Source organism: Zea mays, chromosome 9, assembly GCF_902167145.1.
Source record: "Zea mays cultivar B73 chromosome 9, Zm-B73-REFERENCE-NAM-5.0, whole genome shotgun sequence".
NCBI lineage: Eukaryota > Viridiplantae > Streptophyta > Magnoliopsida > Poales > Poaceae > Zea > Zea mays.
Window position 1 is genome coordinate 126534688 of NC_050104.1, and position 17089 is coordinate 126551776.

At 45.5% G+C, this 17089-nt stretch overlaps 1 protein-coding gene across 1 annotated transcript in view; it reads right to left on the minus strand.

Annotated features, from left to right (window-relative positions):
* Window positions 1–15912, minus strand: part of LOC103640265 (acetyl-CoA acetyltransferase, cytosolic 1) — a 29284-nt gene extending 13372 nt beyond the window's left edge. The window contains exons 1-7 of the mRNA XM_020544169.1: window positions 15885–15912; window positions 14938–15036; window positions 14659–14832; window positions 14450–14555; window positions 14055–14193; window positions 1878–1955; window positions 1737–1802 (exon numbers count right to left, since the gene is read on the minus strand). Of these exons, the coding sequence (XP_020399758.1) occupies window positions 1737–1802; window positions 1878–1955; window positions 14055–14193; window positions 14450–14555; window positions 14659–14832; window positions 14938–15036; window positions 15885–15912 (690 nt within the window). The remainder of the gene's footprint in view (window positions 1–1736; window positions 1803–1877; window positions 1956–14054; window positions 14194–14449; window positions 14556–14658; window positions 14833–14937; window positions 15037–15884) is intronic.
* Window positions 15913–17089: the final 1177 nt, after the last annotated feature.

Here is a 17089-nt window from a genome sequence, read left to right on the forward strand (position 1 = left end):
GAGGAGGAGTACGCGGTGCTCGTCGCCAACAAGACGTGGGATCTGGTGCCCCGTCCGCCCGGCACCAACGTCGTCACCGGCAAGTGGATCTGAACGCACAAGCGGCGAGCCGATGGTACCCTGGAGCGGTACAAGGCTCGTTGGGTTCTTCGGGGCTTCACTCAGCGCCCTGGAGTCGACTACGATTAGACCTTCAGCCCGGTTGTGAAGCCGGCCACCGTCCGCACGGTGCTCTCGCTGGCCCTCGCTCGCTCCTGGCCAGTTCACCAGCTCGACGTCAAGAACGCCTTCCTGCACGACGCCCTCACCGAGACCGTCTACTGCTGTCAGCCGGCGGGATTCGTGGACTCCTCTCGCCCTGACATGGTCTGCCGGCTCAACAGGTCCCTCTATGGCCTCAAGCAGGCCCCCCCGGGCGTGGCACTCCAGACTGGCTATGTTCCTGGTAACACTGGGCTTCGTGGAGGCCAAGTCAGACACGTCTCTATTCGTCCACCATCATGGAGCATAGACTGCCTACTTGCTTCTCTACGTGGATGACATTGTCCTCACCACCTCCAGTCCGTCACTTCTTCGTCGCCTCGTCGACGCACTTCAGCAGGAGTTTCCGGTCAAGGATCTGGGCGTGCTTCACCACTTCCTGGGGGTCACCGCTGAGCCTCGCCCCTCAGGACTCCTTCACCAGCGACAGTACACTCTTGACATTCTGGAGCGGGCCCAGATGAGTGACTGCAAGCCCTGCTCCACCCCAGTCGACACACAGGCCAAGCTCTCTGAGGCCACGGGTGACCCAGTCGAGGACCCCACCGGCTACAGGAGTCTTGCCGGCGCCCTTCAGTACCTCACTTTCACCAGGCCGGACATCTCCTACGACGTGCAACAGGTCTGTCTCCATATGCACGACCCCTGGGAGCCCCACCTCGCGGCTCTCAAGCGCCTCCTCCGCTACCTCCGGGGAACCGTCGACTACAGGCTTCTTCTTCACCAGTCTACCCCCTTCCGAGCTGGTCGTCTACACTGACGCTGACTGGGCCGGGTGCCCAGACACTCGGCACTCCACCTCCGGCTACGCCGTCTTCTTAGGCGGCAACCTGGTGTCCTGGTCGTCGAAGTGCCAGCCGGTCGTCTCCCGCTCGAGCGCAGAGGCGGAGTACCGTGCCGTGGCCAACGGCGTGGCGGAGGCTGCCTGGCTCCGGCAGCTCCTCGCCGAGCTACACAGTCCCCTCTCTAGGAGCACGTTGGTCTACTGCGACAACGTCAGCGCCGTCTACCTCTCCACCAACCCGGTGCAACACCAGCGGACCAAGCATGTGGAGATCGACCTACACTTCGTTCGAGATCTGGTCGCCGTCGGTGACGTTCGGGTCCTCCACGTCCCGACCACCTCCCAGTTTGTCGACATCTTCACCAAGGGTCTTCCGTCCTCGACCATCGCCGAGTTTCGCTCCAGCCTCAACATCTGTAGTGGCTAGTTGAGTCTGTGGGGGGATCCTATTGTGTGATGTACTTCTTCTTTTCGAGTCCAGTCTGTAAACTCCGCTGCGACGGATGTTCAGACTGCGGGGGGGGGGGGGGGGGGGGGGGGTGTTAGAGTATATGGCCCATGTGGCCCATGTAAAACACGATATAGCTACCCTCTAGGGTTAGCCCTAATAGTTAATGATAACCCTTTAACAGCTAGAACAACTACAAGTTTTATTTTGTTCAAAATATTTTGTTACAAGAGAAAAATTTACCTTGTCTAGGCTTTCATCTTTCTCAACGAGCGTTGGTGGTTTTCCTCTACCAACAGGAACTTCAACCTGGGAAAAAACATTGAACATAAGACCAAACAAAGCACATAATATCTAGTATCATAAATAAAGGAAAAAAATTACTGGAACAATCTCCCATGCAAAAGCACCACTGTCACGAGCTGCAATTCCACGTTCGTTGCTTCGGATAGAAAATGCATCCTATGCAAGAATAAGTAAAATCAAATATACCAGAAATTGGAAATATATTTATTGCAATATAGATGAAAATACATTAAAACAACAAACAACAATATAGCCTTTGGTCCCAAGCAAGTTGGGGTAGGCTAGAGATGAAACCCCCCAAGAAACAAGGATAGAAAAAAAAGAAAAAAAAAGACACCGAAAGGGTAAAAGAAAGACGATATAGTTAAGGGTAAACAGAAAAAAGGACAAAGATCATAGTTCGGGCACATTGATTGCTAGTCCCCAAATGCACCTATCCTTAGCTAATTCCTTGGAGATATTCCACTCCTTAAGATATCTCTTAATCGCCTCATCTCAAGTCATTTTAGGTCGACCCCTACCTCTTTTTATATTATCAACACGCTCTAAAACCCCTCTACGCACTGACATCTCGGGAAATCTCCTTTGGACATGTCCAAACCATCTCGACCGATGTTGAATCAATTTCTCCTTAATTGGCGCCACCCCGACCCTATCCTGAATATCTTTGTTTCGGACTCCACTAGTACAAATAAGCTCAAAGCCTGCGGCACGTTCAACTTTTCACTGGCGGTTTCCGTTATCAAACGTCAGTGAAAGAAACAGGTGGGCCGGCTTTAAAAACCGCCAGTGGAAACCTATTTCCACTGGCGGTTATCTTAACACAACCGCCAGTGGAAACATCCTATTTCCACTGGCGGTTTTTAAAGACAACCGCCAGTGGAAATCAATTTTCACTGGCGGTTTTTAAAGACAACCGCCAGTGAAGTGTCTGTTATAAATGCCCCTCTTCCCCCGACAGTGAACTGTATGCTCGCAGCCAACTTCCATTGGAGGCGATTTTGGAGGTCCAGAATTCACAAAATACATGGGGAGAGGTTTTGATCTTCATTTTTTGGAAGAAGATTGCTAAGAAAGGTTGGTTTATGTTGCTAATGTCAATTTTTATTCATTTTTGCTCAATTTTAGCCACATTTTGGATCTAGGGTTTCACCATTGGAGAGAGAGTGTATCCTCTCTCAATTTTAGCCACATTTTAGCCACATTTTTGCTCTATTCGCTCAAATAAAGTTGTTTAATATGGTTAGATTTTGTCTATCCTCTCTCCTTTTTCATGTTTAGTTATCAAATCAGTTTATCCATGACATATTAAGTTGTTTAATGAATGGTTCATGTGTTGTGCGGAGAGAGAAGAAGATAGGTTTGGTAATTAAGATTGTTTTTATTAGTTGCTATGAAAGTTGGTTTAATTATGTTTTAATTACCAATTATTGTTCATCTTTGCTCAATTTTGGAACTAGGCCTTCACCATGTGTTAAAGAGAAGAGTATGGCTAGGAAAGTTTAGTTTTATGTTCCTCTTGCCAATTTTTGTTCATTTTCCTTAAATTTAGCCACATTTTGGATATAGGGTTTCACCCCTTCATCCTTCCCAACAGGTGGTGATGGAGAGGACATCCTGGCTGTATAACTTATCAAGGCTAGATCCATCATACATATCCGAGGTCCATAGGTTTATTGATGTCGCTACGAACCATGCTTGGAGAACAAAGACAAAACACATATATTGTCCATGCATGGACTGCAAAAATGCTGCTGTATTTAATGACACAGAACAAATCATATCTCATCTGGTATGCCGAGGATTTATGAAGGATTACACAATTTGGACAAAGCATGGAGAGGGTAGCTCTTCGCCTTATACGACTGGAAACCCTGAGAACATCGACGACAGATTTCAGTTCGTTCACGAGACACACCAACCTCTTCCACAGAGCGAACATGTAGTGCAAAATGTTACTGATCATGGTTACGCTCGAGGAAATGAACATGATAGACCTCATGTTCTGCCAAGTGTTATGGATGAGGAAGATGCAGAGTTGCTAGAGGCAATGTTGCGTCGTCATACAGATCAATCGATGTTCTTAATGAAAGGTATGGAGTCCCTGAAGAAGGCAGCAGAAGAGCCTTTGTACGACGAGTCTAAGGGTTGTACCAAAGAGTTCACGACACTCCGGTCTGTGCTAAAGCTGTTGATGTTAAAAGCTAAATATGGTGTGTCTGATGCTGGCTTCGATGCGTTCTTGAGTATTATCGCAGACATGCTTCCAAAGGAGAACAATGTGCCTGCTAACACGTACTATGCAAAGAAACTAATCAGTCCGCTCACTATGGGTGTGGAGAAGATCCACGCGTGTAGAAATCATTGTATCCTTTATCGAGGTGATGATTATAAAGACTTGGAGAGCTGCCCAAAGTGCGGTGCAAGTAGGTACAAGACGAATAAAGACTATCGAGAGGACGAAGAGTGTGTTGCATCCGTGTCTAAAGGGAAGAAGCGAAAGAAAGCCCAAAAAAAGACTTCAAAATCCACGAGCAAAGAAAAAGAAGTAGACTATTATGCGCTCAAAAAGATTCCTGCTTTGGTGATGTGGTACCTCCCCGTCGTCGATCGATTGAGGTGTTTGTTCGCTAATCCTGAGGATGCCAGACTTATGAGCTGGCATGCTTCTGATGAGCACAAAAACGATGGGAAGCTTCGACATCCAGCCGATGGGAAGCAGTGGCAAGATTTCAATGACAACCACCGAGACTTTGCCGATGAACCGAGAAATGTTAGGTTCGCACTGAGTACTGATGGAATGAACCCATTTGCTGAGAGGAGCAGCAAGCATAGCACATGGCCGGTGATCCTCACCATATACAACCTTCCTCCATGGTTGATGCAGAAACGGAAGTACATTTTGCTAACCATCCTTATTTCTGGACCTACACAACCTGGAGTTGACATGGATGTATTTTTGGAGCCCTTAATGGAGGATATGAAAATATTGTGGGAAACAGGTGTTCAAATGTTGGATGAGTATCGTAAAGGTTCATTCACGCTGAGAGCAATTCTTTTTGTTACGATCAACGATTACCCTGCTCTCTTCACATTATCAGGCCAGTTTAAGGGAAAGGTTGGTTGCACAGTATGCATTGATGGAACTGCTTACGTATCCCTTGCTGCATCTAGGAAGATAGTTTACATGAGGCACAGACGCTTTTTATTGGAAGGACACAGGTACCGCATGCGAAAGATGGATAAGTACTTCGACAATAATGGTGAACTACATTCTACTGCTCCATCGGGTAACAATAGAGGTCATAGAGTTTTTGAAATAGTCAGGAATATCAAGTTTGTTTTCGGGAAGAAGACAAAAGACGGAAAAACAAGGAAGGATGTCAAACCAGCTTCGGGGGCTATATTCAAGAAGAAGTCTATTTTCTTCGAGTACTTGCCTTACTGGAAAGAGTTAGATGTGCGGCATGCGATCGATGGTATGCACGTTCAGAAGAACGTGTTTGAAAGCATAATGGGCACCTTGCTAGACATAAAGGGCAAAACAAAAGAAGGGCTCAATTCACGCATGGACTTGGTAGATTTAGGCATAAAAAAGGAACTACATCCCGTTCTTCAAGAAAATGGGAAGTACCATCTCCCAGCAGCAAGCTACAATCTCAATGTAGATGAGAAACATGCGATGTGTGTTTGGCTTAAGAATTTGAAAGTCCCATCCAGATTCTGCTCTAGCATACGGAGTATTGTGTCAATGAAAGACCTGACAATCACCAACTACAACTCACATGATTGTCATGTCATGCTGACTACATTCCTACCTATTGCCATCAGGGCTATAAATCCTTTGTTTTTAAAGATGGCAATCACACGGTTGTGCTACTTTTTCAACAGGATTTCACAAAAGGTAATTGGCCGTGATGAGTTGGCATCTCTTCAGGAATTCGCAGTGGAGACAATATCACAGTTTGAGATGTGTTTCCCTCCATCGTTCTTTGATATTATGGTGCACCTTGTGGTGCACTTGGTGCCACAAATAGAGGCATTGGGTCCTATGTACTTGCATGAAATGTGGACGTATGAGCGTTTCATGTCAATACTGAATGGCTATGTATCAACCCGTGCTCGTCCTGAGGCATCCATGATAGAGGGGTACTGTACCGAAGAGGCCATTGAGTCCGGAGGTCCATTCTGCAATAGTATCCTAAAAGACCAGGTTGCAATAGGTCTGCCTCCGTCACGACACGAGGGTAGACTATATGGAAGCGGGAGGATGGGACGGAAATCTTTCATCCCACCGGATTACGATATAGTACTTGAGGCACATTAGAGCATCCTACATCAGCTAACGATAATGGAGCCATTTATCCAACAACACATCAATGAGCTTCGCGAGCAAAATCCTGGGCATACGGATGATTGGGTAATGAAGCAACATAAGCAGCGATTCAACACATGGCTAATGGTGAAGGACATTCCACGTGGAGAAACAATAGAAGAACAAACCATCAAGGGCTTGGCATCTGGACCATCACGCCAGGTCACAACATGGCAAACCTATGACATTAGTGGATTCACATTTTGTACCAAGTCCAAGGACAAAAAGAGCATGTCACAAAACAGTGGTGTTCGATGCGAGGCCATAGATGATGAAACTGGTGAGATTATTACATATTTTGGCTTTATTGAGGACATATGGGAACTAGACTATGGTACATTTCAGATCTCGGTTTTCCGATGTCAATGGGTTGAAGACAAACATGTCACGGTAGACAACTATGGGGTCAGAGTTCTTGATCTAAGTAAGGTAGGTTACAAAGATGACCCATGGATCCTTGCTAATCGTGCTGCACAGGTCTTCTATGCTGAACAGATCATTTCTAACAATGAGAAGAAAAGCACCGACAAACCGAAGCATGTAGTTTTTCCTGGAAAACAACAAGCTATAGGAGTTGATGGTGTATCTGATTTAGAGAATTTTAACCAGTTCAACGACATGTCTCTTTTCATAGACCATCTAACCAAGATAAGGAACGTTGAGCGAAGCATCCCACGCAATTCGTTGCCCTGGGTACGCCACGATGGACAAGGTAGAACAATAGCTTCCTAGATTATATACTTGTCATGTAATTGATTATTGTTAGGAACTTGTCATGTAATTGATTATTGTTAGCGACAAACCGAAGCATGTAATTGTCTTCATTCAATTTTCGTGGCTACCATTTACAATTTTACATGACTTTCTATTGACTTTATAGAGAGAGAGGAGAGGGAGAGAGAGAGGAGAGAGAGGAGAGGGAGAGGAGAGAGAGGATGGAGAGAGAGGAGAGAGATAGGATGGAGAGAGAGGAGAGAGAGAGGGGATGGAGAGAGAGGATGGAGAGGGAGAGGGGAGAGAGAGTGGAGAGGAGATAGAGGATGGAGAGGGAGAGGGAAGAGAGAGTGGAGAGGAGAGAGAGGATGGAAAGAGAGGAGAGGATGGAGAGGGAGAGGGGAGAGAGAGGGGATGGAGAGAGAGGATGGAGAGGGAGAGGGGAGAGAGGAGAGGGAGAGGAGAGAGAGAGGGAGAGGGGAGAGAGAGGGGATGGAGAGAGGTAAAAGTATACTAAACAATATATAAAAGTATACTTAATATAATATATAAAAAGTGAAGTAAAACAATATATAGAACTATGTTAAATAATAATAAAAAACAATTTCTACTGACGGTTGTCATAGAGAACCGCCAGTAGAAATGGTTTTCCACAGACTGTAGAAACCATTTCTACTGGCGGTTCTCTATGACAACCGCCAGTAGAAATGGTTTCTACTGGCGGTTCTCGTTGTCAACCGCCAGTAGAAATGGCTTCTACAGTCTGTGGAAGCCATTTCTACTGGCGGTTCTCGTTGTCAACCGCCAGTAGAAATGGCGCCTATATAAAGGTGGCGCGCGGGAGCCGAAAATTTTACAAGTCCCTGGCGCCCTTTCACTTGAAGACGACGCCGTCAGGCTGCTGGATTTCGACCCCGAGGGTTTTCGCCGGCGATCGTCCCCGCGCCCGTCCCCACGCCGCCATTCCCGCCCCCGCACCGCCGTCTCCAGGTTTTTTCTCTTTCCCCTAATCTGTACCGCCGCCGTCTACTACCGCGCCGGGCCGCCGCCGCCGCCGCCGCGTTTTAGTAAACCCTAGGGCACGCGCCGCCGCCGAGAGGGAGGAAGAGAGATGAAGGAGAGGGAGAGGGAAGAGAGAGGAGGGAGAGGGAGAGGGAGGAGAGAGGAGGGCGCACGCGCCGCCCGCCGCCGAGAGGGAGGAAGAGAGAGGAAGAGAGAGGGAGAGAGATAGAGGGAGGGAGAGGAGGGTGAGAGAGAGAGAGAGGAGGGAGAGGAGAGAGATAGAGAGAGGGAGAGAGATAGAGGGAGAGGAGAGAGATAGAGGGTTCATACAAATGTATTCAAATGTGTTCAAATGTATTCAAATGTAGAGAGAGGGAGAGAGATAGAGGGCTCATACAAATGTATTCAAATGTGTTCAAATGTATTCAAATGTAGAGAGAGGGAGAGAGATAGAGAGAGAGGGAGAGAGATAGAGGGCTCATACAAATGTATTCAAATGTGTTCAAATGTATTCAAATGTAGAGAGAGGGAGAGAGATAGAGAGAGAGGGAGAGAGATAGAGGGCTCATACAAAAGAAGGGCTCATACAATACTTATTTTTATTCATATGTGTGTTATATATGTGTTCAAATGTATGTGTTCAATATATATATATATGTGTTCATATGTGTTCAAATGTATGTGTTCAATATATATGTGTGTTCATATGTGTTCAAATGTATGTGTTCATATGTGTTCAAATGTATGTTGAATATATACATTGTAATTTTATCCGTCACAACTCGATAATATACGTATCCGATCCGATCCGAATTCGATCTGAACTCGATAATTTCCGTACGACTCTCCCTCTCTCCCTCTCTATACGTCCTATGCGACACTCCCTCTCTCCCTCTCCTCGTCCTATACGACTCTCCCTCTCTCTATACGTAACTCGATAATATCCATACGATTCTCCGTCTCTCCCTCTTTATACGTCCTATGCGACTCTCTCCCCGTCCTACACGATACTATACGACTATACGATACTATATGGTTAGGGTTTAGGGTTATGGTTAGGGTTAAGGTTAGGGTTAAGGGTTATAGTTAGGGTTAGGGTTAAGGGTTAGGGTTAGGGTTAGGGTTAGGGTTAGGGTTAAGGGTTCGGGTTTTGGGTTAAGGGTTCGGGTTTTGGGTTAGGGTTAGGGTTAAGGGTTTAGGGTTAGGGTTAGGGTTAGGGTTAGGGTTTTGGGTCAGGGTTAGAGTTAGGGTTAGGGTTAGGGTTAGGGTTAAGGGTTCGGGTTTTGGGTTAAGGGTTCGGGTTTTGGGTTAGGGTTAGGGTTAGGGTTAGGGTTAGGGTTAGGGTTTTGGGTTAGGGTTAGGGTTAGGGTTAAGGGTTTAGTGCCCGCGAGGATGTATTTAATTATACTATTTGTTAATATGAATTTAATTATTGCTTACGTTAATATGTGTTAATATGTATTTAATTATTGCTTATGTATTTGTATATATATAGCTCAATGAGTTCTCCGATCAAGGACCAAGGATTAGTGCCCGAGCACATGGACATGAGTGTTGCTCAAGAACAATCCAGCAGTGAAGGATATGAAACGCCTAGCGACCCTTTTCCTACCACTAGCATAGATAGGGCCGCTCTCCGTGAGTTGCAACGTGACCCTACTTATGATCCACGAGAAGCTGAGGTAAAAGTACGCATCTTTAGCTTCGTATGTGTACCCTACTGATTTCACATGCATGATCTCTTGTGCATTTTATTACATGAATAGGAGGTCGTGTCTGAATTTCGTGCGATACTCGAAGAAGTCGTGACACGATACGAAGACGTACCGGAGCCGACCCAAGACGCACCGGAACAGACCAAGACAACAACCGAGACATCAAGGAAAAGGAAGCAGAGCGATCGAAAAAGAGGTGACAGGGGGCTGAACAAATTTCCCGACAAAACATACAAAATCTCAGACGTGAGCCCGAAAGGTCAGCCCCTAGCTCCAGAAGAGGCACTACCTAAGTTTCGGAATGCACTTGGGTTTTTAGTTAGAGATAATCTTGACATAACAATACGACAGTGGAGAGATGTGTCAGATGATGTCAAGAATCAAATATGGAATAAGCTATTAATGAGGTTCGTTCTGCCTCGGGGTTCAGAAGAACTCGTGAAGGAATACACGATGAAGCTGCTTGCAATAAATTTCCGAAACTGGAGGTCTGAGATGAACACAAAGTTTGCAAAGAAAGGTCTGGACCCGACCAAAAAATATAAAATCTCAGCAGGTCAGTGGGCAGTATTTCTAGAGCAGAGGAGCAGCCCTGATTTCATATCTCTAAGTGAGGCAAATTCAGAACTATCAAAGAAGAACAAGTACCGCCACCACCTAGGCACAGGTGGTTACAAGCGTCAGGTTCCTAAATGGACACAAGAAGACGCCGAGAAGAAGGCCGCAGGGTTGCCGACGCTGTCCGAGCAACTTGGTGAAAGGGCGGCAAATTGGCTCCGTGCTAGAAAACCAAGGGAAACCGAGACCGGTGTATCTTTTGATGATCCCATTGTCGAAGAAGCGGCAAAAAACATATATACAATGGCAGCTAAGCAGAGCGAAGGAACTTTTAAGCCACAAAGGGAAAGAGACATCCTAACGGCTGGTCTCGGTAACCCTGAGCATCCTGGTCGTGTACGAGGAATCTCGTCGATGGAAGGAAGGATTCGGACCACAGTGGGAAGGTCTGTACAAGAAACGTGATCGATACAAGGAAGAGATCGCGGATTATTTTAAGGAGGAGGCCAAGAAAGAGTTCAAAGCCATGATGTTTCAAATGCTATCGAATCCTCCTCCAGAATCGATGCAACAGTTGGCGAGTGCGATGTCTGTTCAACAGATGACCACTCCACAGATACAAATAATTCCAGCAGCTCAACCGCCGGCTTCCACAGATTGTACGACATTACCAAGCTCTGTTGCTTCAACGGGAAATAAGGACCGTTATCCAGTTGATGACATCACAAGGCCTGTGGCGTGCACACTGGTTATAAGATATGGTATTAACAATAAACGTACAAAGATAGTAGCCACAGGCCTTGCGATCCCAGGACGCAAGTTCCATGGAAACGATATTCCAGATGATTATTACAAAGTAGAAGTGACGACGGTCGTCCAAGGATACGAGGACGACATGCTAGACATCCCTGGGCCCGAAGGTATCGAGAAACTTGGACAAGCTATCAAGAATTTTATCCTTTGGCCTCGAAGGGATGTCGAATTGCTTGATTGGTCGAATTCGTCGCAGGCGTCGCAGGCCCAACCGTCTCCGCCTTCTCAAATTGTTGTTCCTATTATACATCCATCCTCACCTCCTCAAACTTCACATGCTGCTCCTCATCCTTTTTCTGACCCACCGTCTCCGCCACAAGCATCACCATTCAGGGCTCCACCACCTTCTCCTCCCCATCCTCTTGGTGACCCACTGTCTACGCCACCATCAAGGGATCCACCTTCTCCACAGCCATCAAACAATCCACGGCCATCAAAGAAATCTAAACTTCCTATACCAAAATTGGTGTCCCCGTATCAGAAAAAGAAGAGTAAAGCTACTACTGCTGGCACAGTTAGGTTTTTGAAAGGGATTGGACGGAGCCTCACGTCACAAACTGTTGATTTGGCCGAGCACGAGGAGTCTGCAAAAAAGGCTGAGGCAACGGCCGCAAAGATAAAGAAGCCAACTAAGGCAGATTACAAAAACGTGCCTAAAAAATATGTGTCGGGCAGACCTCTGCTACCTCTTGACAAACTAAGAAAGGTCCCGGCTGGTGTTAAAAGGTTGCATGACTGGTACATGCGGGCATCATCGGTTGGCATCGACACCATCAGTGTGCATATACCAGACCATGCTTTTATTGGTTCGAACCAAAAGGCCGTTGTTACATTCGAGGACATGTGGTTAATGATGAACCTTCAGAGACTCGACGTGCAACTTGTAACGATGTTTGCATTGTAAGTGTCGCTCATACTTCCACATATGTGTGTTATTATTAGTGAGCTGTATAAAATTTCAATATCTGACATGCACGTGTGACTTGCAGAATGCAACATGATCAGCAGGAGATTCTTTACGGTACCAAGCCCAATGCTAGTGCCAGTAAAAGGGTTGGGTATCTCAACCCAATACTTATATCCGAGGAAAGCCACACTTTTAGAATCGGGAAAGACAACGATGAAATACGGGGAAAGACGGACGAAGAAGTTGAGAAGCGTATAAAGGAAATGAAGAAGGATTTTGAAGCTCGATACGCCACATACATAGGACATGCAATGCTTCAATTTCAAGACAGGGAAGCCATAATGGCCCCGTACAACTTTAAGTAAGTGTGATTTTGCATAAATAAAATTAATAATTTCAATACACATGCATCACAAATTTGATTCGTACATGGACCATTGGATATGCTTCCTCATTTATCCTAAGGTTGGAAAGGTGCTGGTGCTCGACTCCTTGAACTTCGACCCTTCGACATATGCAACATTCCTCAGCATCTTAGAGCTGTAAGCCTTTTCTATGCATGCATACTTTTATCGATTAAAATTTGAGAATAACATGGTGATTCTATTTGAGATCACAGTGCTTATAGATTCTATAAGATGAGAGGTGGAAAGTACGACCTGTCGAAAAAACAAGTGCCACTAGACATCCATCATCACTGGCCGGTAAGTATGTGATTTTATGAATACATATCATACACAATGTTGCAACTAAATAACCAATCTCCCGTTATGTAGTGCCACAAGCAACCACAAGGATCGGTCCTATGTGGATTCTATGCGTGCGAGTTCATGAGAGTGAACGGACGATACATCACGAACCCTGACAAGGTATTATTAGTAATAGTTAAGTATGTATTTATGTCATTAAAGATGCAAATGTGTTATTATTGAGTATAAATAGATGATGTTTATAAAATTCCTTTACAACAATTTCAACAAGGAAACCCGGAGAACTTGACCGAAGCTGCATTGTATGGCATAGTCGAGGACCTCTGCACATTCATATTGAAAGAGGTCATTCCCGCAGAAGGAAAATATCACGATGCTTCCGGAACATTAGCTTTGCCAGAGTTTAGAATACTAACAGAAATTAGTAGATTATCTCTTAGCCGAGATAGTTATTAGAGCTTAGGTGAAAACTTATGATGTATAGAATGCATGAAGGATATATGGTTGTAAACAGAATACTTTCATGTCGTAGAATGCATGAAAACTTATGATGTATAGAATTTAATTTCATGTTGCTTTCAATATCAATATAGATCTATATATATATATGTTTGTGTGTGTGTAAATAAATATATATATAATTCAGTATTGTTTGAAATTTTGAAAAAAGGCGGGAAAGTTCCACTGGCGGCTGAATAAAGAAAACCGCCAGTGAAAAGTGCATTTCCACTGGCGGTTTGCTTTATAAACCGCCAGTGGAAATGCATTTTCACTGGCGGTTTTCTTTATTCAGCCGCCAGTGGAAATGAACTTTTCACTGGCGGTTCCTTAAGAAAACCGCCAGTGAAAATGCACTTTTCACTGGCGGTTCCAAAATAACCGCCAGTGGAAATGCTGATTTCCACTGACCCCTAGCACTGGCGGTACTGAAAAACGCCAGTGTAAATATGTTTAGAACCGCCACTATAGAGCTTCTGTGTACTAGTGCTCGATCCCTTCTTGTGTGCCCACAAAACCAACATAACAGATACAGAGAAATCATCAAGGTATAAAATTGTAATGTCGTGTACTGATGAGCAGCTTTTAAGAGATTAATATCTATGTAGCTCGAACAAGAATACAAAAAGGTGCTCATTTTTGTGTGGCACATCTACTTACGTCATTGGAAGCATATCAATGGTTAGTTCACAGATCCAGAGCCCACATAATCCCAATCATGCCACAACTTGACAGAAAATCATTGCCCAAAAGGATCTCAGTTACTAGTTCATCAGACAAGGAATGCAGATGCTGGACTAGACCATCGAGGAAGATAACCAACATAAAGCAAGAGGAAGAATTCAGGTCACTCTCAAAAGAATTGCCAGCATTGGCAACTGTTGAATAAAAAAACTTAGACCTTGACAAATATGGGAATAGAATTATAACAAATGGCATATACTATTATCTGTATTAAGAGACCTGGTCTTCTCTTGTGAGTGCATGATTGTCAGCACAAAGCTCAGCACACATTCCCATGGCACAATCATTGTATACATCCCAAAGACCATCCTTAAGCATGGCATCAACAAGTGTGTCATGTCCAAAACGAGAACCCTTCCTGCATTTGTAATTAGCAAGCTTATTGTATTAAAGCAGTGGAAATCCACTTTAAACAAGAACATCATATACTTTCAAAATAAAACTGATAACTTTGTTAATGGCCTTGCCACTGGTGAATCGGCATATCTTACAAACAAACTTCAACAACACAAAGCAAATAAGTAAACAGGCATGTATCCACTAAATAACTTAAGATTATAATTCGGTTATTTCAGCCTGATATTAGATGTATCCACAAAATAATACTTGTGTACCTAGCTTCAGCAATGTACTTTGGGGCATTGGACATGCTTTCCATGCCACCTGCCACAACAATATCATTGATACCCAGTTGAATTGACTGTGCTGCAAACATAGTAGCTGCATATAGGAAAGAAAAGCAAGAGCATGATCAGATAATCTGTCACTTCTGCGAACTGTGAGCAGAGTATTATACAAGGACAGACATAAATTTGATTCAAACCTTTCATGCCAGATGCGCAGACTTTGTTAATAGTGGTGCAAACAACAGAGTTTGGTATCCCGGCACCCAGAGCAGCTTGTCTTGCAGGAGCTTGCCCCAAATTAGCACTCAAGACATTTCCGAAGTAGACCTCCTGCACAAGAGCTGGATCCACGTTTGCTCTTTCCAGAGCAGCTAACAGGTAACAGCCCATCCATGGCCACGTCAGTGCTATTGGGGCGAAACAAATATAGCTTATTCAGAGCTCAGATGTAAATGCAGAGAAGATTTGGAGCTCACCTTGAATTGCTATAGAGCCAAGTTTCGTCGCAGGCAAGGAAGACAATGCACCAAGGAAACTGCCAATAGGGGTGCGTGCAACCCCAACAACACAAACATCTGTGAGCAAGGAAGAAAAAGTTGGTGACTGTAGAACAAATCAAAACCATCTAGTATGCACCTCACAGTATATCTATAGTAATGTGTAAAGCGTGCTTATAATTTCATCTGATGGTACAAACCAAACACACATGAAAAGCACATACTGCACTACCAGTGACTCACTTGTTCCAATTAGCACTACTACAACAAGGACGGCAGTAGCCAAGAGGCTGTTTGGTTTGACGTTTTTATCCGTGATCCATCTACAGTGGTATCTATTATCTTTCTGTTTGGTTGGATCAGTCTGTAACGATTTACACCGTGAACAGATACGGAGACATATCTTTTCGTTACCACTCCCCAGCTAGTGTTAATACATAACGTTAACTAACCAAACATATCTCGCTTTCTGTTGCACCGTAACCAATAGCAGTGGGATCCGTTTACATTACGTTAACCACTCCCTGCAATGAACCAAACACCACCCAAGTAGGCAAGTACACATGTAGCACTCTCTTCTGTGCAACCCGAAAAGGCGAAAAACACAACTTGTAGTAATAATCGTATTTTACCAACAAATTTTGAATAAAAAACAATGGATTCAATCAAGCAAACAGATCGGGGATTACAAGGACGAGATCAAGAGCATGGAGCAGCTAAAATGCCCTAATGGATGCAGATAGGCACTAGAATTACACGGAAAAGCGACAAATTTTGGCCTTGCAAGCTAAAAAACAAGAATTTCCAACGTGTCAGATCGCTGGAAGCGCAATGGCGTGCTCATTGCACAAAATCTATCATTGTACCTCTCGGTGGCTTGACGTCTTTCTGTTTGAACAGAAGAAGAAGAGATAAAACAATGATACCTCTGGGTGTGATGCCATCGGAAGCCATGGCCGCCGGTCGAAGTGCCGAAACCAACCGACCTGCGAATCAGGGGAGGGCACAGTGAAAATGTTCAGATCCATATACAAGTAGTAGATTGGGAGATTTGGGGGTGTTTGAATTCTCACATCAGCAACCGACAACCGAGGGATCGACATACCTGTGAGGATCCAAGGTTATGGTAATGTTGGAAGTGCAGGAGAGGCAACAGCCAGCATGCTGCTTGGATGCTGAGAAGCTCGGTCAGAACGAGCAAGCACAATGCAAAGGTGTTTGGGCCATCGTGGGTGAATTAGTGTTGCGCAGGCCCATATAAGGGAAGACATTTATATATTGATGTAAGCATGAGTAGAGGATATCAATATTCAGAACAAACACAACAATTTATCTTTCCTTCACTACTCCTTTCTTCTTCCTCACGCTGCTGCTACCTGCTCCATGCTCTTCTCATTCTTCCCTAGATCTCTCATCTTCTCCATTCTCTAGCTGTAGCTAACAATTGGTATCAGATTCGTTCGATCCTCGGAGTTTTCTACCTCGATCTGTCTTCCTCAAATCGACATGTCACTCGACACGAAGCTCATCCTCGGCGCTATCGGCAAGCTGTTCGACGACTTCGATGCTCGTTGGGAGCGCCGTCTTCCCAAGTTATTGCCCGCATAGGAGGCCTCTCCGGTCATCTCCGTTCTGACCCCGACTGTGGCTGTTGGGGCTGCAGTCATCGCCGACAACTGGGGCGGGGGCTTTAACGGAGGCGAGTACTCATTCTAGCAGTACTGCGCGGCGCCATCCATCGTCGCCGACAACTGGGGCGGGCTCTTCGATCGGTTCGGAGCAGTGCCTCAGCGTCCACGATCCACTTCTATGGATTCAGAGTCACCGCTTGACCCCTACGACGTCAACATCACCAGAGGCGGGCCGCCCTCCATCGATGGCCACTCCGCCTCCCTCACCCCGTTCGTCCACGACGTCGCCGCCCAGATCTGTTACCAGGAAGTCGAGTCACACCTCACTGCATCAGACGACGGCGACAGATCGGACATCCGCGAGGCCGACGTTAGGGCCCCCGCGCCCGACGACCGGCTGTTGGTGTCGCTCGATGGCATCTGCCAGGAGGGGAGCTGCCTCATCTCCACCGACTCGGACGCGGCTACAGACGTGCGGATCCGTCAGATCAAGGGCGATA